This window comes from Xiphias gladius, chromosome 3 (genome assembly GCF_016859285.1).
Source record: "Xiphias gladius isolate SHS-SW01 ecotype Sanya breed wild chromosome 3, ASM1685928v1, whole genome shotgun sequence".
Taxonomy (NCBI): domain Eukaryota; kingdom Metazoa; phylum Chordata; class Actinopteri; order Istiophoriformes; family Xiphiidae; genus Xiphias; species Xiphias gladius.
In genome coordinates this window covers 11438286-11465026 of record NC_053402.1, presented here as the reverse complement: position 1 = coordinate 11465026, position 26741 = coordinate 11438286, and the positions used below count along the sequence as shown (strand labels likewise).

The 26741-nt window shown below is 37.6% G+C and overlaps 1 protein-coding gene across 1 annotated transcript in view; it reads right to left on the bottom strand.

Moving 5' to 3' along the window:
- Nucleotides 1-208: 208 nt before the first annotated feature.
- Nucleotides 209-26741, bottom strand: part of LOC120806253 (immunoglobulin mu heavy chain) — a 41206-nt gene continuing 14673 nt past the window's right edge. Inside the window, 11 exon segments of the mRNA XM_040157203.1 lie at nucleotides 209-354; nucleotides 535-683; nucleotides 841-1128; nucleotides 1424-1741; nucleotides 1974-2300; nucleotides 2464-2748; nucleotides 2858-3169; nucleotides 3262-3555; nucleotides 3690-4004; nucleotides 9696-9992; nucleotides 11991-12036. Of these exon segments, the coding sequence (XP_040013137.1) occupies nucleotides 346-354; nucleotides 535-683; nucleotides 841-1128; nucleotides 1424-1741; nucleotides 1974-2300; nucleotides 2464-2748; nucleotides 2858-3169; nucleotides 3262-3555; nucleotides 3690-4004; nucleotides 9696-9992; nucleotides 11991-12036 (2640 nt within the window). The 3' untranslated portion in view covers nucleotides 209-345.

Here is a 26741-nt window from a genome sequence, read left to right as displayed (position 1 = left end):
CACATCCATGAAGATTTAAAAAAATGGTTTATATCAGTATGTGTAATCAATTTGAAGCTTCATTTATTTGAGATATTCATATATTTATTTATTTTTGTCTTTTTTCTCTTACACAAATGCATTACATACATTCCATAGCAAATACAATGAAACATCAAAAGAAATGAATATATATATATATATAAACCAATTCCATGAAATTCGATTTTAATAGAAATATTTAAAAAAAAGAAAGAAAGAAACTCAAAAAGAAATTTAAAAAGAAAGAAATTTAAAACTAGTCAGACCATTTGCCATGAAAAGACCGAAAAGTCCACATTTGGATCATCTGTCTTTTGATCATCATCATTTAGTCTAAAGGGGGGGGGGGCAAAGACAGGGAACGTGTTAGGGTCTTATGACAGTTTTGTTTTGTATAGAAATATTAAAAAAGTTCAATTCTAACTACCCAGAAATATGAATATTCTATAATAATGACAATATTAAACATAACAGAGAAATTAAAACCATACAAATGACAGAATGATCCCTTACCTTAATTATGGTAGCCAAGACACCATAGATGATGGAGATGAAGAAAAAGAGGAGGAAAGTGAAAGCCATATACCAGCTTTCCACACCTATGTCTTGATACACATCAGCATGTATGATGTCATCTAAGAAATAACAGTGATCCAAGGTGCCTGTGAAAGAATTGCCATGGAAAAAGGACAGCAAAGAGATTTTAATAAAATAATCCATGCAGTTACCTAACTGACTCAATGTATGAAATAAGTGGTTAACCTAGTATGTGCAGTCTTTAATATGCAAGAGGATGTGAGTGAATGGGCAAACTAGCACCTGGTTTCGTTTTACTCAAGGATAGGGTGGTGTTTGCATGTGTCACTCGGCAGGTGATGACTGCCCCAGATAACCAGTTGCCTTGGGACAGACGAAGGTGGCTTTGGATACTGAACTTGCCGTTCCGCCCTCTGTGGGGCTCACTGGTGTTGTAGTCCAGCAGTTCCATGGATTCATCGAGAAACCATGTGATGTTAATGGACGCAGGGCTAAAGCCAAAGACCAGGCACACAAGTTCGTTTGGGCCTTGGAGCAAGGTGGCCGAAGGTTTGCTGTAGGTCACTGTGGCTGGGGAAAATACACATAAAAGTTATTGTTTTGGTTTGTTTTTCCCCATGAATTAGTACTGAGGAAGGTCACGGAGCAGGAAGAACCTGGGGACATTTACAGGTCACGTTCCAATGTTTGTTTTTTTTAAAGTCAAAAGCAAAATGCTAATAAAAATGTTGAAATCACTTGTCTTTACCTTTGAGCTTACACGACTGCTATTTAGCGACACTGAGACCAGAGAAGGATGAGAAACCCCACAATGCAATGAACACCAGCGAACTGCAGTTGTATTAAATGATCATTCTCAACTCACCAAACACGTCCTTTATAGTGCTTTCAAAAGGCGTTTCAGACGACTCGTGTCTAACGGCACAAGAGTACGTAGACCTCTTGTCCTCGGTTTTGGATACGTTCAGTTTGCTGCTCATGGAATAAGTGCCGGTCCCTGCGTATTTCCACGCGGCGCTGTTGGTGTAGCGAGTTGATGGGAGTCTCTGGCCATCCTCTTGCCAGTACACGATGATATTGGATGGGAAATATCCAGAAACCAGGCAAACGAGTGTGAGGACGTCCGACGTGGACAGCTCAGAGGCAGCTGGTTCTACTATCTTCACTGTTGGCCTATACAGGTCTTGGGAAACAAAAAGAAGAGCACGGTAAATGAAGGTTTTTTTTTTTTTGGCTATTTCAGTCCCACCATTTAGTCACAACCAGCAAGAGCGTCATGGAGCATATTCATTTTTTTTTTTTTAACGGTGAGCTTCTGATGTAACCTGGAACTATGTTGGACCCTCTAGAAATCCAGAAACAGCTATTCACAACTGCAAAGAATCAATGTCGTGCTTTTTACGTGCGATCACTACCTCTGCTTTTGCTTATATGGTCCCTGTAGCCCTGGCTGGAGCATCGGTGCTTTCCCTCACAGGACACCCGTTTGTGTGCGTGCCAGTCCTCTGCCGACACATTGAGGAAGCTCCGCAAGGTCTCCGTCCCGTTACCGTGACTCGCTGGCGCCTCCGTGTGGGCATTCTGAGAATAACTGGCCTCACCTACCTTCCAGGCGATCGAGAAATCCCTAAGATGAGGTCCGACCAGAAGACAGGTGATCGTCACCTGTCCCCCGGTCTGAAACTCCTGCGGTGGAGGTCCCTGAACATATACGCCAACTATGTGAGATGATGCTGCGGTTACTGAAAAAGAACATGAAATTGAAGGGAGAGTAAATGGCTATAAAGTAATGATTATGAGAAAGAAATGGGTCAAATTCTTAGTGGATGATTCAGAAACAGTACGAATGTGGTTAACCTATACTTAATGCATTAATATGATTATGGCTATATGGTTTCATTTTACCTGAGCAGAGGCTGATGCTCTTGCTGACATTTTCCTTCAGGGAGCTGTCGGACACATTACAAGTGAAGACCTTCCCCGTTTTCCAGTCTTGGCGAGAGACATGCAGTTGACTGGTTACTGCCACGTGTCCGTCTGCCCCCATGGTGATGTCATAGTTTGAGGGAGGTATTGTCTGAGACTCAGAAGACCACTTAATTTGGGGGTTGAAGCCCCTCCCAGAGCATAGGAGCCTCTGTGGCCCTGACTCTTCGCCGGGGATCAAAAGAAGTTCCACAGATGGGTCCACTGAATGAGAGATGGATCGGCGCATCAACGAATGACTCTATTACAGATTAATAAAGTGTGAAACATTAAATCAACTGTCACGATGGGAAAGATGAGTAACCCCTCTCACCAAAAAAATTGCCTGTTGTGTTCGACCTGAAAATTCTGGAGAAGCCTTGATCGACTTTGCAGGTGAAAGTCGAGTTTTTCTTCCAGTAACTTGGAGGGACAGAGAGGCGTCTAGTGATTGAATGGAGGCCTGGGGCTTCGGGAAGATCAATGTACTGTCTCTCGTAGATGTCAACATCGTTGGCCTGAAAGGTGATGTAGAAGCCACTGGTGGAGAGCTGTGTGATCTCACACGCGAGAACAGCACTCTTTCCCTTCAGCACATCTGGGAGAGATCTCCTGATCTCCACCGACGGATCTGTAGCTGCAGGCCCTGGATGATACAGAAAGGAAACAAAGAATTATTTCTTTACAGTTCGATTCAGTTATAATACATCTGATTTTCATGTCGTATGGTCGTCTTACTTGTTACATTTAGAGTCTTCTTCACAGATGAGAGACACTTATGGTCAGCTTTACATGTTATAACCTTGAGTTTTTCCCACTGACTTGAGGGAACTGTCAAAGTACTGATTTTAAGAGTTGTGCTTGTATCCTGCTTCAGCAGGCCACTTTGTGCAGGTATTTCATCCAGTAGCCAGGTCACCTTGGCATCAAAAATAGTGTGGACAGAACATGTGGCTTTCACTGTAGTTGCTGCCGTCATTACTGTCTTGAAGCTGGGAATCTCCACATGAATTGAAGGGGTGCTTGAATAGACTGCAGGAAAATCGTGTACGTCTGTATATGTTAATCTCTTTAAACTACTCAGTTTATAGTGCCATGCAGTTTTTTCTTACAACAGTCATAACAGCAATCTTCATATTGTGCGGTGAAACAGTAGACATACTTACTCTGACAAATATTTATTGTTTTCATAAGTTCTTGTCCGTCGTGAGTGGCTTTGCATGTAAAGCTTGAGCCGTTTTCCCACTCTGACTTATTTGGCTCAATCTGACTGCTTAGACTGAAGGCTTGCTCCTCTCCCACCACCTGCAGCTTCCTCTGAATTGGCACAATGTTTAGAGGTTTGTCATCCTGTTGCCACTCCACATTCGATTTGTCTGTAAGCAAGCCACTTAGAGTGCAGATGAGTCTCACTTGTGAGGCCCCGAATTTACCTTCCCAGACAGGGTGCAGTGTGATGTTTGGAGAGGGATCATTCCGTTCTAAAAAAGAGCAGAGATTATTTTGTCTTTTCTTGCCTCCTTCCAAATGTAAGATGTGATAATTTTTCAAAAATTAGCTATACATTGTACATACCTTCTGATTTTGGTCATGTAATCAACTGTATAGTCTCAATTTTAAGTGTAATATCTTTATATTTAGACTAGATGGCAGAGTTGTATTTTTGCAGTGTCTGGTGTCTTAAGGTCAGGTGGAGATAGGGCTGTAAGTCTGTTGCACAGATGTTGCAGCTTGACAGGGCAGAGCGATCAGGGTTAACAGCAGGCGGAAGCATTGAGTAACACCCAGGTCCCCAAAAAGTACCAAAATGCAGAAGTGAAACAATACAGGGAGCAACGGTGCATCACAGGCACCAGGTGTGAGGTTTGGTTATGCCAGTAAGAGAAACAGTGTGCACATTTAAATATCTCATATCAGTTTACATATGTTTTCACATAGATTTCATGTGTCCTCTCATAACTTTGCTAAAGGTATTAGTTTTCGAGTCTATCAATAACAGACTCAAAAACTAACGGACTGTGAAATCGCCACATTTACATGTTGAGATGAAAAAGGGCTGTTGAATCCAGGTGCTGGGGAGGGGATGAGCATAAAATCACATTACATAATGAAATAATACAAAAAATAAAATGTTAAGTAGCAATGGTATGAGTATTGTGTTTTAAACTTTCCTAAGTGAAACAAGAAAATACAAACAATTTCAAAATAATGGGAGAGAAAAAAGGAATAGCAACATCAGTTCTTATCTTCATTTAAACATTTATTTTTTAAAGACATACAGCTCTTGTAATTAAAATGAAAATTGTGATTACTTACATGATACTATGAGTTTATAAGAAAAAAGTGTGAGAATTGTCTTTTCTTTTTTTTTTTTACAGAGTTCGAGTTGATTCATTTAACCTGAAAAGACAGAAAAAACATTAAAAGTATGGATTAGTAATACTCCACCAAAATGTTCATATTCCTGCTATTTGTCGCTCCTTAAATTTTGGTTATACTGGAAATGTATTATATGACCGACATATGCACATAACAGTTACAACATTGCTTCCTCATAAAATATTATAATACACACATAAATCTTGAATGCTGGTCTGACCTCTATGTAAGAATGTCCCATATAGTTAAAGTAAACCTCTCACCCCTGGAACCTATATATTTATTTTCGATTCCAAAGCTGGCTTAATGTCTTTTTAAAGTCAGCTCAACTTCATTATTGTCAAGTGAGGCACTGCACCTATACAAACGGCACAAATACAAATGCACTGTGCACAATGATATGTTACAACTGCTTCCTTTTGAGGTTTGTTGTACATATTTGCTGAATTAATTTTGCTTAATCAACAGTAACAGCAATAGCCACACTTCAATTCACTACAATAGTCTTGAAATTTGAAATAATGAATGTTGAGGTCAGGATGACATAACTCAATACACCACAGGTTACCACAGAGTTAATTCAACATGTGTCCAGTGTAATCAGCTTTAAAAAGTTGATTTTTATTTTAAGTTTATTCTGTTTCGCTGTATTAACTTACACAAGTGTTGCTTTTATTGTTATTTCAGTTGCTGGTCAGAGTGGTAAATAAAGTATTTTCTACAGCACCAAGATGTACTTAAATATTCAAAATTATATGACATTTACTGGGGCAGCTATGGTCCGATCATATCACATTCATTACAATCATGTGTTGCTGATATTGTCTCTATCGCCTGCCGTCCTTCCAGTCCTCATGTTACAAGGAGTTTGCTGCCAACATCTCTGTCATTTGAATACATAGAACTATTTATCCAGTTGTCTTTTTCACAGCTCAAACTTACAAACAAATTGTTACCTTGAAAAAAGTGGTTGCAATGGTGAACAGCAGAGTGATGAGGAAGAGAAGGATAAAGGTGAGCGCTGTGTTTCCAGTGTTATCTTCTTCTGCCCCCATGTCACTGTCCCAGTTAATCAGGATCTCTGGATGTAATGTACAGTAATTATTCTGTTAATACCAAGGACAATCCACGCCCAGCTCTGAAGAAAAGCTCATAAGACAGTGAGCAATAAATTCTATTAATTTCCTGTAGTACAGTAATATATTTTATAACCTCATTTCTTAAAAAACAAACAAAACAATACTGGCATATGTCTTGTTACTAATTACATTGCTATGAGTGTATCATAAAGCCTAATAGTTTTGTATGTCATTCTAAAATGTTGATTATGTTGATCAAAGTGGTCCTATAGTGATGCTGATTTGCTTTTGAAAGACCCCATTATTGGTGGGACATGCATGACTTGGCTTGTGAATCAGTATATTATTCATTTGACTGAGAGACCACAGAGCAGGAGTTTGTCCTGAAACAATCATCTATCTTGTGTTGGTGGTGCAAGACCCAGTAGAGAAAACACAAGTACACAAAGACACAAAGTCGCACAGTGTCCATGCACCAGCTACAAACAACAGTAACCAAATATGATTTATTCAATAGAATTTTTGCCTAAAGTTAGTGAGAGGTGGTGGCAGCGTTTGTCTAGTAAACAGAATATGATGTTGAAAGTTTGATATATTATTACTGTCACTGTGCTTTACAAATCGAACCTGCTAATATCTACCCCTAATTTGCGCTGCATTCGGACAGCATGGTGACTGTACACTTACGATAAACATGTAGCTCAAAATAATGGTTGAATAAAGACATGAAGTGCGTGCGACAAACAACACAGGAGTTGCAAAGTGCTTTTTTTTTTATTTTGATTTTGAATCTGCATTAAAAAGACAAACACAATGTCATATCACAAGCAACAAACATCAAACAACAATCAGCAGGAGACACAGCAACACAAAATAACATCTACTAGGCCTTGCACGTTTCAGGGATGTTCATGTTGAGGTTGACCAGGTTGGTTTGTTGATGTGATCTGTACCCAATGGATCTGACAATGGTTTTACAATTGTTAACCACAGATTGGTGGTAAACTACGCAGCTATACACCATGTCATCGTTTTTCCACTGATCAAGGCTGAGTGTTAACTGGCTATACACAGAATATAATCCTTCGTTTTCTATAGGGTCTGTGGTACTGAACTCGTACTGTGAGTCTGCTGGCTGGTCATCAACAAGCCAAGACACGTAAACATCCTTAGGGAAGAAGTCTTTCACATAGCAAGTCAGGGTCACCTTTTCTTTTCTAGTTTGTTCTATTGGTGGCTGCATAAACACTGAAGGATGTTCAGTCTGCCCTCCTGCAAGCATGAGAGAACAATTAGGCCTCCTGCCACATATGAAAGTACCTATAGTACATTAAGATATCTCTGATACAAAATACACCCACATATAACATTTATAACGTATTTGATGGCATGACAAGAAAAATTAAACACAGGCTTTTAGTGCACAATTGCTGAATAGTCTTACCAGTATTCCTTTCATAGAGTGTCTTTAATGGTTCAAACCAATCACTATGTTCAACAACGCAGTAGCGCTTTATCCCCTGGCTCCATTCCTCATATGTGATCTCCAATGGAACAATAAATGTGGCCGTGCTTCCTTTATGGGGGGTCAGTGAGGCGCCAGCCATTTCATTTCCATCCTGGTTCTCCCAGAAAATCTTCTCAACAGATGGCTTGTTTATCTTGACATGACATTTTAAATATCCTTTACGGTGCACTAAGATGTCCTCCATTGTAGGACCTTCGATCTTTACGTCCACATCAGCTTCAGGACATCCAGAAGCTGAGTGAGAAATTCATGAAAAATTATTGAACAGAAATCAGTCCAAAACCACTGGAATTTCTATTCAATTTATATAAAAGTTTCAAAGAAAAGTAGAAATTTACTCACGACATGGTCCGTCAGGGTGGTAGATCAAAGAGGAATTAATGAATGCTTCGCCGTTGTCATTTTTCCCCTTAAACTCACATGTCAACTTAGTGTTACGAGGCAATTCACTGGACTTTACTGTGAGAAAACTCCCTGCAGTGTACAGTACGGTTCCATTCCCGTAATCGGTTTCAGCGATAGGTTTTTTCTGGTCGTATATTTGTTCGTGGATTTCCACTTCATTTTTCAGCCATTTGATCTCATACTCGATTGGTGAAAAATCTTTGGCAAGGCAGGAGAAGGAAGCTTCGTGTTCCTCAACAGAGGAGGCCAACACACTAAGAGTTGGCAACTGATAAGGCACCTCTGAAAAACAAACACATACACAAATATATGTATGCAGAAGCAGGGAACGAAGTATATATATATATATACATATATATATATATATATATATATACACATATATATATATATATGCAGAAGCAGAGATTAACTATGTGCTACAACGTTCTTGTAATATAGATGTACTAGATTTACTGTAGACTCAGAATATAACGGAGTTTATGACTTTTCTGTACTATGTTATGCAACTTGCACACACAAATGCACATAGTAATTACACTCCTCAAATTAACTGTACCTTGTTACTAAAGTGTGCAGAAAGAGTCAAAAGGAAAAAAGATTTTCATAGTAAAAAAAATTACATAGTTGAACAGCAGAACTTTAATGCTTGCTTCTGCATATACATTGACTTTTCAGGCAAGCAAACACAGGTTTAATGTGAATGTTAATTATCAACAATTAGCAAAAGTGGAGGCAGACAGAATTAGAAGAACTATGATTACGCAGACAGATGGAAAGAAGCAGAGCACATTGCAATAATCTGTGTTTAGACAGGTGCAGAGGATATACAGTATATTAGTAAAGAATAAAAATAGACTGAATCAGAAGAACATACATGAGCGAGCTTCAGCCTTCTCATTCCACCTCACTGTTTGGTTTGTTTGCTAGGCATACTAGTGATTAAATTAAAAATAGTTAAGGATATTTCATGCTATTTCATTTTTTAAAAGTTGGAGGTCATTTTCTGCCGCCCTGTGTTTAGGTTTCTTTTGAATGACAGGTCGGAGTATATTTGTTTCTAAAACACTTAAACCAACCGTCTTTTACGGTCAACATTAGCAGCTTGGGATGAATTTACAAAGGTGTGGTGAAGTCTGCCTCTAATAACACTTCCCAGACAACCCATGAAACTAGGTTATACATATTAATTTTTTTTAAAACAAATTACACCTATAAAATTTAACTCTAACTGTGTATTATTATCATTATATTCTTTTTATCTTTATCTTTGTTTTACATAAAGCATTTTGAGCTACATTTATAACATCAATTGTGCTATATTCATTTAATTATTTTTAAATTTTTAAAAGTTTTTGTAACTTGAATTAGTTATTTGACATAAGTTCACCCAATTCTCATATAAAAACATTGCTGCTATTGAAAGTTATATTTTTTTCCTTATCAGAAGCAGCCTAGCAGTGCTTGGTTAGTACTATATTAATTTATTTGTTTACCGTACAGTAAAATCTAAAACTGTATTTGGCTAAGGGTGATCTGGTTGATACGGTATTTTACCTCAACTTACTCGCAACAGTCTACCAATCAAATATTACATTATTTATCAGTTATTATTACCAAAGTGGTTGTACATTGTCACATTCCATAATTAATACATTCAAATTTTAAAACATTAAAATTGTTGCACAATTCTAAAATATGCTAACAGCTCTGCCATGTGAAACTAGAATTCAACTCAACTACTAAAAAGGCATTTATATAGGACTTAGCATGGGTCTTACTTTGTCGAACGAAAGTAACTCTTCCATTTCCCGCAACATGTGTCACATCACAGTGGAATGTCTGGTAAGCATCCCAGTCTTGTTTCTTCACTTGGATTTGACTGACTCCCGTATAGAGGTTGCCATTCTTTACTGGAGGGTACTGAATGAATTCTGGCAAGTCAGCGCCATTTTCGTCCCATGCATAGGTCAGTGAGGAAGGTGTGAAGCCAGTGGCAAGGCAGCCAAGAGTGAACATGCCTCCAGTACCAGAACCACATTGCACCAGAGGAAACAGAGTTGGTCGAGTTGGAGTGGCTAAGAAAAGGAAAAACAAATGTGTTATTACAATGCCTAATTAAAAAGATAAGACATTTTTCACTTGGCATTAGTTAAAACAGAGAGAAGTCAACCGAACTGATTCAGTAATGTAACAAAGCACAGCATGGAAGGCAGTACCTTTAAAATGTTGAATGTCGAAATTTCAGTTAACCTCCAGACACGGACTTTTGTGTTTCTCGATCCCATTTATTTTGATGTCTTTTGTTGCACCAAACCCAAACCTCCCTCAATATTATTTGTCATAGTTATGTGCCATTCAATACATAAATAGGTAAAATAGTTTAACTGCATAACACTGACAATATGCATTAGTAAATTTTTGAATTTGAAGTAAAAGATGGTTTAAAGTCGGTAAACAATTATTAACTAAGTTGACTGCATATTCTTACAAAAACATATTTTTTTTGTTTCAGCAGTTATGTATGAGATTAAATACTGTTCTTACCTGATGAAATGGTTACCAGCGTACCCTTTCCCAGGTAGTCAAAAGCATTATAGTAACAGTGCTGAATCTACTTAGCTGTTCGTATGAAAAGGCTGCATCTACTAATAGCCAGCACCTTAATATTTATTTAATCCCACTGTTATAAAATCCACTGAAATGACCCAAAACACACTAGCCATAATTATCAATCATTGTGTTCAACTGAGAATATCGCTGTTTGACTTTTTACAGTACATGCTGTGTTAAAACAATTCCTTTTTGAATTCAGATTGAACATGATCAGACGTTCGGTGTAATTTAAAAAAGGCACTTCACAGTCTGAAAAATACCCTACTGTAGATTTTAAATGCTTCAAATCTTACCCGATGAGACTGTTACCATAGTGCCTTTTCCCCTATAGTCGAAATGCCCCAGCAGTCACAGTTGAGAGTCAATTCACACTTTTCATTAAAACTCTTTTCTCCAATAAGCCATTACTTCATGTCTTACAATTTGGTTTCAGCAACAGTTAAAAATCAAACTAAAATACACCACAGTTGATAGACTTGTGTTCAAACTGATCTAAACGCCTGAGACTTTTAAACTTTTGGCAAATTCTTTGTGAGGTCACAGTATAATGTTGGTGGTCTTATTGCTGGCAAGCGGTTGTGACTACAGGACTACAAATGAAGATATATTTTAGCAATGTAATTAGGAATTTTTGTCTAGTCAGAAACAATAAAATTACATACCTGAGGTGACGGTGACCATAGTGCCTTTTCCCCAGTAGTCAAAAGCGTAGTCACAGTGCAATAAATTATTAACCACTGCATACAAAAACCTGTTCGCAGATATCTACCCTTGCCATGGTAGTTTATTTCATGACAATCTACTTGTCATATTTTCTTTGGCTTTTGCAGATAGGAATTCAGAAGGGTCTACCGATTATAACGCATTTAATGTACAGTATCCAGAAATTAATGACCTGCATGGTGTCACGACTGTTTTAAGAAAATGCTGAAATTTTTTAAATCAAAATCAATACACAAGAGAGAGAAAAAAAAAGATTGCTTACCTGATGTAACTGTAACCATCGTGCCTTTTCCCCAGTACTTTAAATAGTTATCACAGTACAATACGGCAACACACCCAACATACAAGAACTAGCACCTCAGAGGCTTTTAATACCAATTAGATGAAAATATTCTATATTAAACAGTGTTATTATTAAAATTTCAATATGAAGACAAAAAAGCGTATTTTACCTGCTGTGACAGTCACCATTGTTCCTTTTCCCCAGTAGTCATAGTAATTGTCACAGTGACAGGTTTCAATAGCACTTCAGTGCAAAAAATGTCAGTTTGTATCATCAGATAAATTATGATACTTAATCCCAAAGCTCTGTATATAACTAAATATAACATTTTACCAGATATTTTGTTTTTTCTGCAGATTTTATCCTAGTTTAAGTACAGTTTAAACCAATATCAATAATAAACCAGAAAAATAGTGAATATTCCTCACTCAAAATATTTTGGATTATTACTCACCAGAAGTTACTGTGACTTGTGTCCCTTTCCCCCAGTAGTCAAAGTAGTCATCACAGTGATATATTACAATCTGCTTCCATTACAGATACTTAAAATGTTGTTTAAACCAAGAAACACAAACAGGTTTCACTGACAAAGCAATTCTCACTGTACCTTTATTAACCATTTCCCTTGAGATATTCTTTTTCCTGTGGCCTGGGTTATATAAAATTGAGTGTGTATGCCAGTGGTTAGGGAACACTTCCTCTTTATCAGACCCTCCTGTCAGCTCCAGTTCTGCAGTTCACACAACCAGATACGTTGGACTCAGCCAAATTAGTATTAAGCTTGATAGACGTTGATGATAATGATTTTTGCTCTGTTAAGTCCACATTTTCATTGTTTAGATTGATCTTATGTGGCATTAACTTGTGCCTTTCTGCCTGGAAGGCGGGATGTTTATCTAAAAAAACACTTTAACAGTTACAGCAAAACTGAGAGTTGTGCCATTTTTGATGTGGTCACAAAGAATGTAACTTAAACACATTATAGGTTATTTGTCCCTTTCCCTCTGATAAGACCCATAGGAGCGTACCAGTAGTCTCAGATGTACTGGAACTCCTTTCCAGAGACTTTGACAGTGTCCACCGTCATTAGTCTTTTGAGCTGTTTTCTCAATAATCTACCATGCCCCTATTTTTCCCAATAAGGAAACATGTCACCTAGTGTCACAGAGTGGCTGATTGATGTGTTTTTATTAGTTGTTTGGACAACAATGGAGCTCATGGCACAGAAAAGTAAGATAAATCAGGCTTTGGATACACAGACAATACTTTATAAGCATGCAGTCATTGGTGTTTTGGTCTTTTCATCGGATTTTTAAAATTTCTGCCTTTATCCTTAAAAGTCTACCCATATATCCACACCAGCCTCGTTCCTATGCTGACTTTGTTGCTCTATAGCAATATTAATATGCTCATGTTTGGCATGTATAATGTTCATTATCGTAAATGGCTGTAAGATCTTAATCTTGTTTGTGAATAAAAACAGTTCGCCAGCCTCTGTAGCTGAGCACCTGTCTAATGCTGCTGACATTGCAAAGAGATAAACAAGGATGGTTTGACAAGACAAACTCACAGTTTTGTCTTTTATAAAATGTTCTTCTTGTCTATGTTTCACCTTGTAGGAAAATATAGATAATTTCACGTGTATTCAACGTACCTTATTTAAAAGCTGTGACAGACTTTGTGACAGAATTTTTTATTCTGGCTAAGTAATAACACCAGCTGAGGTCTACCATAGGTGGTCAAATAAGGGAACAGCAAACACAGTGAGGGGATCTAGTGGACTTGGCCACAGTCACGAAGTGAACGTGTTTTTTCTCTCGTAAAAACTGTGCGGCTATAAATCAACACAAATCTAAATTGCTAACTCAACAAAAAAGTAAAGGCGGCTGATGTAACTGTTCATATCTGTTCACAAGTCTGAGAACAGAACAAACCCATATTACTCATAATATGAATGTATAGGACTGTTATTTAAGACATATTGTATTCTGCTTTCAAAAAGGCCAGCTTGTTCCTATTTTGGATAGTAAGTGTGCCGGAGCTGATATAGTAGACACATTGTACACATCTAACAAGCTCCTAAAAAGGTGATTGGGACCTTCAAGGAATGTGCTTATTACTTTATGGGTTTGTGAGATGCTTTTGAATGCACAACGCTTTGGAAAATATTCATGTGATCTTTTGACGATGCAGAACTCCAGTAGCCCTGCATAAGAGAAACAGAGTAGGACCCATTTTAAGGTTGATGTTGTTCATTATAGTTCTGCATGGTTTACCAACACTATAAAGATATTGCAATACCCTGCTGTTAAAAACGGTACTGTACTCCATTTTATTTTAATAAAAGCCGTATTTCTTGAGTTGCATCAGTAGCTGACAATCAGGGCAAGCCCATGGACACCACAAAGCCCGGCTCTAACAATTGTTGGAAACATAGATGCAGACCAAGGGAGCCAACAAGTCCAACTTGGTGAAGCATCTCGCCGACGGACAAGCCGACCTGTTCAAAGAATTCAAAGAGTGTCAATTTATTGAATGTGATAGATAACATAATACCCTCATGCCTACGCCCTGAAATATACTTTAAGTCAAATGAGTGTGATTTATTCTGTGACTTTTTTCACCCTCGGAGTTTGACGAGGCAATTAAGGGCAATGATAACTGTTTAATTTGGCTCTATCTTTTTAGCTAATTTACCATCTAATTTAACATCTCTATAGGCAAGGTTGCAAATATAAAGTTAACTATCAAAGAAATCACAGAAACTCAAGTATAGGGGACATCAGATTAATGCATACCATGTATAACTCTAATAACACTATTACCTTGATCTAATTATTTACAATAATCCAATTATTAATGTTATAAATGTACAAATTCATTGTCAAAAAACCTGCATGCATGAAAAAACAAAGAAACAAGAAAACACTTAACAGCACATAAACTGCAATTTTATCGAACATGAAAATAAGTAAACATAAATGACATTAATTGTAAGTCTCGCACTTCATGTTAATGAAGCTCAAATACAGGATTATTACCCTGCAAACTACAGTACTGCACTAAAGTAAACTGAAATGACTCAGTACACCTCCTTTGTGGAGGTCTGCGCTCTACTGAGCGCCTTTTCTAGTTTTGTATTTATTCAAATTAAATTAAAAAATGACAATTCATGAGAATGGGCTCTCTAAAAGTAGTTCACAATCTACATAGGCTATCAAACTGAAAACTGAAATATTAAAGTATAGAAACATTAACATAATTGAAACAGAATTTTAAGTTCAAAGTTCTGTTGTCTATTATTCCATTACTTCTCCTAATGTTTTAGGTTTTTGCTTTGGTATCGTTTCAGTATCTTTATTGAAATATTTAGGCAGGTATCATATCAAAGTCGTAGTTTTGGTGTCATGACAACACTTGTTTATTAATCAAACAGGACGTAGCTTTTTGTCATTTTCCTACTATAGAGGATTGCAAGGCCCTGGCCGTGACCCTGGGCTTTTTCCTTGCGTTTCCCCTTTTCCCCTGTGTTCCTGTTTTGTTTTCCTTGGTCTTACTTGTTTATGCCTGTGTGTCCGTGTCTGGGGTGTGGCTCTCCTCTGTCTCTTTCTCTCTCTCTCTGCCTCCCTCCTTCAGCTACCCACAACATATCAGCCAACACTTCTGCCTCTCATCTACTCATCAAGACTGCTGCACAAAATCCCAGGTCCCACAGTCACTCTTGGTGCTCACCTCACAACTAGCCTACTACAGCCACGTACAGCTTATTCCCTGTGCTTGCTTCCTTCTCCTTATTTACGCCTGTTTCCTTGTGTCCAGCCTCACTCCTTGCTCCTCATGTCTGCAAACCTGCTGTGTGCCACACTCCAGACCACATGACAATCATCTCCAGTTCCCTGTGCCACTACCCTTCTGCCTGCCTGCTTCACCCCGTGTCTCCAGTCAGGTCTGCACCTTCTCTCACCTCTCTGCACTCAAAGACTCTGCCAACCAGCTCAACAGGTCCTCCCCCCCGGGAAGTCAAGTCTCCCCAGTCCCCCTGCCTCACGGCAGCACCTCGGCCAGTTCTCCTCAGCCTCCCTGCCCAAAGCTTCACTCCTTTTCAGTCTTCCTCATAAATACCTGTTATATTTTGAGTCTGCGTGTTTTCGCGCCTTGCATTTGGGTTCCCTGTCTCTCGTGACAGAGAAGACCATATATGAGAATATTTAGGTAAATGTTCACCTTATAATTATTTTTCTCATTTTTCTTCTTATAACAAGAGACTTTTGTCATTATAACAAGAGATGTTGATATGTAATTTTAAGCTATGCAAGCAGCAAGGCTTTATAGATATCTATATCATATCCATAGTGCCGTGTGGCATCGTGAGACTGCAGGGACGTGCAGAAACCTTTAGACGTGCTCAAAGTTAAAAAGGGGCACATGGAACAAGATTTAAAAACCCCCACACACCAACATAATTTACAGCATAACCTGTTGAATTATAGCAACCCATATTCAAACAGATTGTAACATGAAATCTTACAACAAAACCGCATCCCTCTTTCCTTCCAACCCATGTCGATGTCTCCTAGCTTGTTGTTCCCTGCACACTTTCTGTTGGCTTTGGCTCAATGTCTTCCTCTTTTCCTCTTTGCTGTGTCTCCATCTCCTCATCTGACCAACCACTTTCCACTCACATGCCATCTGGGAAAAATGTTCTACTGCAGCACTAATCTATTCTTTTATTAACCATAATTAACAAATCTTGCACCTTATCAATAATAAACCCACCTTAAGTAATGACAGAAAATGTTAAAGAAGTAATAAATTGCAATATAGTGTTTATCATTGTTGTTGTCTATAACTGAATACCTTTGCAATATAAAGAACTGGTACATGTGCTCTTTTTAACCCAGCTGGTCAGGGATCCAGTGCCTTTAGCGGCCTCACGCAGCTCCTTTTCTTTTTGTTTTAACGTCCTCTATATTGGAGGCCTTTTGCACTGCAAAATGAAATGTCATGATTAATAAAAGATAATATGATACATATAAAAACATACAATTAAAACTGTGTAAAAAGCAAAGTGAACTTTTAATGAAAAAATAATCTCTCTTAAATAGCACTGAATCATCGCAATGTTATGGAATGGTATTTGATGGCAATGGATGTTATTCTGTCCTCCAAACCAGAAAAACAACCAAAGAACTACTGCCTACAATTTAGCCCAACGATTTACAAGAACCACTGCAGGACCACTGTTCAACTTATGTCGCATAACTGATGCAATATTTAAAGGTGACTCTGTTGTGTAGAAAACATGTTAAATGTTTAAATTGCACAGATACATACTAGCAAGATATGTACAGGTGAAACTACATAGCGTCTAAAGCACCAACAGGTTGGTAATCGCCAGTTATTAGTCGCTGTGCCATCAAGTGGGATTAACTAAATTAACGCTGCTTTAAAGTAAAATTATACATTCTCTATAACGGTGGACAGAAATACAATTCACCCATGACAAAAGGCATTAATTTAGATATATAAAATCAAGGCGCCCGTCAAAATCTGCTCATACTGTTTTCCCCTAGCAGCACAACTGTGTCGTTAGCTGGCGGCTAACCGCTGCTTGAACCGCGAAGAGTGCAAATAAACACAAATGTGCATGCTCACTTCGTCTTGTAAAATACAACAACGCGCAAAATAATACTGCTGCACACCCTACTTGCCAGTAGTTAAAGTTCCTCCTGCTGAGAATGAAATAAAACCCAATATTTCTCCCGCTGAGCGTCTGTCTGTGGCACCCTGGGTCCCAGCTGCAACTCCTTTAGAGGGCACGTCAAGGATGACCTCCGGTGAAAGGTCAAGATGTGACGTAAACTAAAATGTCCAATACTGTGGTTTATCCCCAAATACCTGCAAAAGTACTATTTATGATATCAACTAACATTCCTATTAGTCTCAGCTGTAGTGGGATATTAGCAGGTTAACACACAAAACTAAGATGGGGAAAAATTGCTCACAACATTACCCGCTAAACATGCATTGTTCCTTCTCCAGCTAGGCACCCCGGGAGGTGAATGAGCATAGAGCTCTGCGCAGGATTATCAGCTGCTGATTAACATCAACATCTTAACACTGATGTTGTGAGCATGTTAGCATGCGGACCCCAGCATTTAGCTCGGAGCCTAAATACAGCCTCCAGGGCCACTAGCTTGGCAGTCGACTGTTGGTCCTCTAAAATAATAGGTGAATGTTGGCCTGACCTTGAAATTTTGCAGAACTTCATGGCTTTTTGCGTAATGATAAACATGAGTTCTACAAAAAATTTTGTGTTCAGATAAACAGGTCTATAAGGCATGTATTAATGGAGTAATTTGTGTCTTTCAAGCTGATGAATGAGAGTAAATGCTACTTAAAAGATATCAGGATGACACTTTTTTTCTGTATAGCCTGATACATTTCAAAACTCTTCTTAGTGTGTGAATACTTTAAATGATTCCGTCTGTGCTCAATAGCAGTATTATACCACATGGCATCCCAACTCATCTAAAATAATATAGATTTTGATGAAATACTATAAAACATCAGGCTCAGTAAGCTTGAGGGAAATTGTGCCAAGGCACTGCATGGCAAAGCAAAGGCCACATGTTTAATGAGTGGGGCAGCTGGTGAAACAGTTGGTGGTGCATTGGTTAGCGCTGTGGCCTCACAGAAACAAGGTGCGGGGTTTGAAACTACCGGGTGGTACATGTTGTTGAGATTTGGGTGGTGTGCATGTCAGCTTTTCTAAGAGCCTCTGCGACCTACAGTTACCCATAACACCCTTCTCTGTGTTGGTCTGCAACATTTACGTGTATCCTGACTCTCAGTTAGCTGTCTGATAATCAACATACTCATAGCACTCATCATATACTAATTTTAAAATGGCATTACTCAGTGGTACTGGTTCAGACAGCGCTGCTGCATAAACAAATGCTTTGTGTCAGAATTTAATCGTTTAACTTTCCTGCTTTTGTGCAATATGTTATTAGTGCTTGCGTCTGAGCCTTTAGCTTCAATTCTAAAGTTTCAGTTTGTTAACTGGCTGCGGAAGCACCTGTTGTGGTGAAGATTGTTTCCTCTGGGTTACATAAATATTAACCAGTAAGGATGTTGTTAACCACAAGTCCAAAATGTACATGTTTTCTTTTCTCTTTTCATATTACCTTTAATTTAAATCTAGCAGAATTTGAGTTAAATACTGTATATATAGAAGTACATTTCAAGTTATGGGTAGGAAATAGTAGTTACTATGACAATTCAATAGTTATTGGATCCTTAATTCTTGACCCTTGATTCACATTTAAAACACTTTAATTGACCTGACATCAAACAAGTGGACCTTTTTTCATCTTTGTCTTTCAGTATATGAAATATATTCTACTTGCTGAGAAAAAAGATGATTAAGCTTTTCTGAGCTGTTTTGATTTTTCATGTTTTTTTCAGGAAAATCTGAAAAATATACAATTCCACTTAATGCAATTTACCCAATTTACCACTGAATATCACTTTTCTTTAGTGTCTACTAAATGTGGGTAATTTTGTCAGTATCTTCTGTTTTTCTTGAGACACGGTGACCTTGTGCATCAGTTCAGTATAGGTCAAGTTTTTGTATTGCCATATATCACTGTGTCTACTCCCATACACAGCAGTACATACTCATACAAAAACCTCTGCCTGATGGTGTGCGGTCAGTAGTTTGTACCGTACTCAGCAGGAGTATTTACCATATTTTAGTACCTTTTTACAGTAAAACTATGGAATCATGAAAGAACTTCCCACTTTTGCTCAATTTTATGTCAAGTTTTGAACCCAATCATTGATGTTTGGTTTTTGTTTATTTCTTTTTGTTTGTGAAATCACAATTTAAAAGTTTTTTATTTTTATTTTGTGAATATTTATATGATCCTCTGTGTGCTAAGGACACTGTATCTCCTCTAAGTTCAGGATGTCCTAACACAACCCTTTGTGTGAGAACACATTACTGTCAATCTTTAAATATCTGTGATTTCTTAAGAAGACTTTTGTTGGACATATACAGGCTTATAAACTTTTTTCTGTTGTCAACCCGCCCACCTGCTAGCATGACACACAAATGCTGTTGCTTTAACTAAAGTGTTTTTTTTTATATACAAGTAACGTTAAGATCTAGTCATGTGACAGGAATCAGCAGCACAATAATAATATTATCAAACAAAAACATATAAGAAATATTGATAGAAATATTGTTATTGATGTATATTGTGCAGTAAGACCATGGACAAATGATAATACATATTTCATACCAAGTATATTGTTTCAGGCATATCATCCGACTTTGCAGGCGGCTTAGTACTATTAGTGTAATTTTCTAGTGCTTTTGTCATGACAAATGTGTTTTTCCCTGTGTTCAGGATCATGCCTCGCCTTCCTGTTTGTTCGTCCATCTGCCTGCCCACTTTGCCATCTCATCTTCCACCACACAGGACTGAACGTCTCCTTGCTTCTCCTCACAGCGTCCTCTTCGACCCGCAGCCAGCCACCCTCCAGTCTTCCCCAGACTCTGTCCACCACCTCCACATACAATACTTGACCCACAGTCTCCCCAGACCTCTCCATCCAGTTAGCACCTCAACCCTCTCCCTGGCCATCATGACCACCACCCTTGCCTGCTTCTCACTCCACAGCTCTCCTGTCTACAGCCACCTTCCCTCAACTTCCCAGCCCAAAGCCCCGCTCTCCATCCAGTTATTTGAATAAATTCCCTGTTTCTGTTGAGACTCTTTGAGTTTATTGCCTCGTATTTGGGTACCGCTGTTTCTTGTGACACCTAATATTAGGTGTTAGTAGTATTTGTTTTAATAATTAATGAATCCCTAATTTATGACCAAAAGCTCACATTTAAAAATACTTTAAATAACATCAAATTAACTGTGATTAAATTAACTCTCTTATGTTTGCCTGTATATGATATATATATATACATATATTAGCTTAAAAAAAAGCTGTTATGAGGTGTTATGATTTTTTTCCTGTTTATTCAGGGTAAACCCATACATTATTCCATTGAATGTCCCTTTTCTTCAGAGTCTAGTGATTTTTGGGAAATTACCTGATCTTCTCTTTTTTGAGAGGCACAGGCAAGTTTGTGCTTCAGTTCAGTTCAGGACAGGGTTTTATATTACCATTTATCACTGTGGTTCCCATCATACACAGTGGCACATACTCATCAAAAACCTTTGCCTGATAAAGTGTATGGTTAGATTTTCTACTATATGTACTTAGAAGACACAATCATGAAACTGCAGTCTACTTTTTCTCAATTTCATCTTGAATTTGACCCTTTCAACCTTAATTATTCTGTGTTTTTGAACATCACATTTGTTAAATTTTGGTCATATTCAGCCACGCTAGCCGCATGGCTCTAGAGACGGCAAAGTTGGTCTCTTGGTTGGTCTGTCCATAACTTCGGTTCAGGCTGAAATATCTCAACAACTATTTGATGGATTAGGCTGGAAATTTCCATAGACATTCGCGGTCCCCAGATGATGAATCCCGATGACTGTGCTGATGCCCTGAATTAGTGAGACTGACCTTAGTCAAATACCTTGACAAGTATTGCTTGGATTTTCATGACATTTGGAATACATACAGAATAATGTAGGCCAGTTTTGATGGAAACAAACAGGCAGCAGAAAGCACTTTCATCTACTAACCTGTTTGGTTTGTATCAGCACCATACACAGCATTCCCTTCTTAGTGGAAGGACGTTTTTCTCACAGGATGTATCACTGTGGCTGCCAGTATTGTACACTGTAATATAACGCTGTACAGAAACTCCATCCTGCTCACTGGCTATCATGACACACAAATGCTTTTACTTTGAACTAGAGTCTTTTTACTGTAGTTTAACTACTAACATTAAGATGAAATTAAGTCACCACTGAGTTTACCACTGTTTACACAATGGTAAAGTTTACCAAGTTTACCATTACCACTGAGTTAAATCAACAGCGTCAAAGGAGTCCGGGTTAAGAACAGAATTCACTGTACAGTCACTGACTCGTCTCATACCACATTCATCACTGTTATTGAAATAATAACTGTTGGAAACATAATTTAACAATACCAATATATCCTTTGACAATAATCTGACATTCTAATCAGTCGTTCACGGGGAGCTTTGCTTAATTTATGATTTACAGGAGAGATACAGATGAGGTTTTACAGCATGGTTTTTGTTATGGTGTGTGACACGGTGTTACCCCAGCCACTAGTATAAACCACAGTGACACAAGCATTTCCCAAAACCTTACCACACTTCTCTGAGACCACACTATTTTCTGACTTGGTCAGGAAAACAAGGGAGTTTTCTGTTGAATATGTTTTGATAAAGGAGAGAGACATTGATTTACAAAAGTAAAAAACATAAAAGAGCAATTCTCTGTATGGCTATTTTTTTCATAATATGATTATCTCTTATTAAAGTCTCTAATGAAGCAGCTTCTACTTAAAAAGTGAACTCCAATTTTCAGCACAACATCTGAAAATTTTATAACATTAAATAAAGAGCAAACAGGAAATGGTGGCTGTTTGATCATTGAAACTTGATGTCCACTGAACCACTAATGAAAAGTGGACTCTTTTGAAAAGATGTCCACAAGTATGCGTTTGCCTGCCACTAACCTCAGAATAGAGAGACATGGGCCAAACCAGTGCCAACTGCTTCCACATCTTCTAGTCCTAGTTTTGGATCTGTGCTTATTAATGTCATTATTACTATTTTTTTAAGGCAAATTGTTGGACACTTTGTAGAATTTTAATTTCTTTTTTTCAGCGGTGGTTGAATCACAGTGAGATTTTGCTTCAATTCAGTTCAGGACAGAGTTTTATATTACCCTTTATAATTGTGGTTCCCATCACACACATTGGCATATTCTCATAAAACCTTTGCCTGATAAAGTGCATGGTTAGTTTTTCTACTATATGTACTTAGAAGACACAATCAAGAAACTACAGTCTACTTTTTCTCAATTTTATCTTGAATTTTACCATTTCAACCTCAATTATTCTGTGTTTTTGAACATCACATTTGTTAAAATTTGGTCATATTCAGCCACGCTAGCCGCATGGCTCTAGAGACGGCAAAGTTGGTCTCTTGGTTGGTCTGTCCATAACTTCGGTTCAGGCTGAAATATCTCAACAACTATTTGAGGGATTAGGCTGAAAATTTCTACAGACATTCGTGGTCCCCAGATGATGAATCCTGATGACTGTGCTGATGCCCCGAATTAGTGAGACTGACTTTAGACAAATACCTTGACAAGTATTGCTTGGATTGTCATGACATTTGGAATACATACAGAATAATATAGGCAAATTTTGATGGAAACAAACAGGCAGCAGAAAGCAGTTTCAACTAACCTGTTTGGTTTGTATCAGCACCATACACAGCATTCCCTTGTTAGTGGAAGGAAACTCCATCCTGCTCACTGGCTATCATGACACACAAATGCTTTTACTTTGAACTAGAGTCTTTTTACTGTAGTTTAACTACTAACATTAAGATGAAACTAAGTCACAGGAATCAGCAGTGCAAAAGTTTCCTAATGACTTTTTTTTTTTTTTTTAAATGATTAAGGGTTGGTAATTTTGTATATATTACAAAAACTGTCGTCACAATTATAAGAATAAGCAAATACTGTATATATGAATACAGTTATTTATATTCATTGTGCAGTAAAATTTCAATGAGAAAAAAAACTACTGTAGCATGAAACAAGATCATTAGGTTTGGTCAGGATGACACATATTTCATACTAAGGAAATTATTTCAGGTGTATCAGTGCATTCAGTGACATAAAAACAATACCCATCCACTTATTAAGCCTTTAATGCAGTACTTATCCATAATTTGCTTTATTTTATGACAAATTGAATCAAATGACACCTTTACTTGGGCTGACTTCATAATAAAGAAGGCAAAGCTTCTTAGGGTTGCACTGAGTGTTTACATGCACCTTCCATTCCCAGTATAAAGACCCGTTGCCTCTCTTGAGTGGTTCCTGTAACTGTGTGAATCACTATGCCAGCCCACCGAGAACACAGTAATACACCCCAATTCAAAAACCAGGGGCACAGTCTAGGTTGCCATACGCTTCTCTGTAGTACAATACAACAGTTATTCTTCCTTTTATTGAAATAGTTTAAAAGAAAATAAAACATTTTTGGGGATTGTAATGGATATTGTGAGTGATTGGTTTCTCTTTTTTACAAGTTCACATTGTTCAATGGCAGGATTAATAAACTGGATTTTTAATAAGCAACATGTACCAATGATTAAAGTCTTTCAATTACTTTATTATCATAGTCAATATTTGTGTGTTTTTTTTGCACTGTCAGCAAACACATAATATTGTATTTGTGAGGTTTTGTCATGTGGTATATTATACTATACATTACTGTACTATAATGCAACCAACTTTTTACTGTATATTAATAACATTAACTAGCCATTCACTGCTAATTACAGTCTCCCAAATTAACTTAATTCCTTTCCAAAATCCACCCCACACGTTTTAAAGTGTCTTCCTGAAACAAACATGAACAGTTTAAAGAAATGGGGAATAAAAAATATTAAAGTTGCCTCCTAAATTACCACTGATTTAAATCAGCAGTGTCACAGGGTCAACAAACACATCATAACACGTTACAGGACTATTGTATTGAATAGCATGAGATTTTAGATCTGTGACATTGTATATGTTGACTCAGTCTGGTCAAAGAGAGTCCGGGTTAGAACAGAATTCACTGCACAGTCACTGACTCATCTCATACTACATTCATCACTGTTATTGGATTGATAACTGTTGGAAACATAATTTAACAATACCAATATATCCTTTGACAATAATCTGACATTCTAATCAGTCGTTCACAGGGAGCTTTGCTTACTTTATGATTTACAGGAGAGATACAGATGAGGTTTTTACAGCATGGTTTTTGTTATGGTGTGTGACACGGTGTTACCCCAGCCACTAGCATAAACCACAGTGACACAAGCATTTCCCAAAACCTTACCATAGTTCTCCGAGACCACACTGTTTTCTGACTTGGCCAGGAAAACAAGGGAGTTTTCTGTTGAATATGTTTTGATAAAGGAGAGAGACATTGATTTACAAAAGTAAAAAACATAAAAGAGCAATTCTCTGTATGGCTATTTTTTTCACAATATGATTATCTCTTATTAAAGTCTCTAATGAAGCAGCTTCTACTTAAAAAGTGAACTGCAATTTTCAGCACAACATCTGAAAATTTTATAACATTAAATAAAGAGCAAAGAGGAAATGGTGGCTGTTTGGTCATTGAACTTGATGTCCACTGAACCACTACTGAAAAGTGGACTCTTTTGAAAAGATGTCCACAATTATGCGTTTGCCTGCCACTAACCTCAGAATAGAGAGACATGGGCCAAACCAGTGCCAACTGCTTCCACATCTTCTAGTCCTAGTTTTGGATCTGTGCTTATTAATGTCATTATTACTATTTTTTTAAGGCAAATTGTTGGACACTGTAAAATTTCTAATTTCTTTTTTTCAGCGGTGGTTGAATCACAGTGAGTTTTTGCTTCAGTTCAGTTCAGGACAGAGTTTTATATTTACCCTTTATAATTGTGGCTCCCATCACACACATTGGCATATTCTCATAAAACCTTTGCCTGATAAAGTGCATGGTTAGTTTTTCTACTATATGTACTTAGAAGACACAATCATGAAACTGCAATCTACTTTTTCTCAATTTTATCTTGAATTTTACCCTTTCAACCTTAATTATTCTGTGTTTTTGAACATCACATTTGTTAAAATTTGGTCATATTCAGCCACGCTAGCCGCATGGCTCTAGAGACGGCAAAGTTGGTCTCTTGGTTGGTCTGTCCATAACTTCGGTTCAGGCTGAAATATCTCAACAACTATTTGAGGGATTAGGCTGAAAATTTCTACAGACATTCATGGTCCCCAGATGATGAATCCTGATGACTGTACTGATGCCCCGAATTAGTGAGACTGACTTTAGTCAAATACCTTGACAAGTATTGCTTGGATTGTCATGACATTTGGAATACATACAGAATAATGTAGGCCAGTTTTGATGGAAACAAACAGGCAGCAGAAAGCACTTTCATCTACTAACCTGTTTGGTTTGTATCAGCACCATACACAGCATTCCCTTCTTAGTGGAAGGACGTTTTTCTCACAGGATGTATCACTGTGGCTGCCAGTATTGTACACTGTAATATAACGCTGTACAGAAACTCCATCCTGCTCACTGGCTATCATGACACACAAATGCTTTTACTTTGAACTAGAGTCTTTTTACTGTAGTTTAACTACTAAGATTAAGATGAAACTAAGGCACAGGAATCAGCAGTGCAAAAGTTTCCTAATGACTTTTTTTTTTTTTTTTAAATGATTAAGGGTTGGTAATTTGTATATATTACAAAAAACTGTCTTCACAATTAAAAGAATAAGCAAATACTGTATATATGAATACAGTTATTTATATTCATTGTGCTGTAAAACCATGGACAAATGACTCACGTAATTTCAATGAGAAAAAAAAACGACTGTAGCAGAGCATATGGTTTTTGTTATGAGGTGTAACACGGTGTATCCCGAGTTATAACTATAAACCACAGTGACACAAGCATTTCCCAAAACCTTACCATAGTTCTCCGAGACCAAACTATTTTCTGACTTGGTCAGGAAAACAAGGGAGTTCTGTACTGACTAGGTTTTAATAAAGGAGAGAGACATTCATTTAAAAAAGTAAAAAACATAAAAGAGCAATTCTCTGTATGGCTATTTTTTTCACAATATGATTACCTCTTATTAAAGTCTCTAATGAAGCAGGTTCTACTTAAAAAGTGAACTCCAATTTTCAGCACAACATCTGAAAATTTTATAACATTAAATAAAGAGCAAACAGGAAATGGTGGCTGTTTGGTCATTGAACTTGATGTCCACTGAACCACTACTGAAAAGTGGACTCTTTTGAAAAGATGTCCACAATTATGCGTTTGCCTGCCACTAACCTCAGAATAGAGAGACATGGGCCAAACCAGTGCCAACTGCTTCCACATCTTCTAGTCCTAGTTTTGGATCTGTGCTTATTAATGTCATTATTACTATTTTTTATAAGGCAA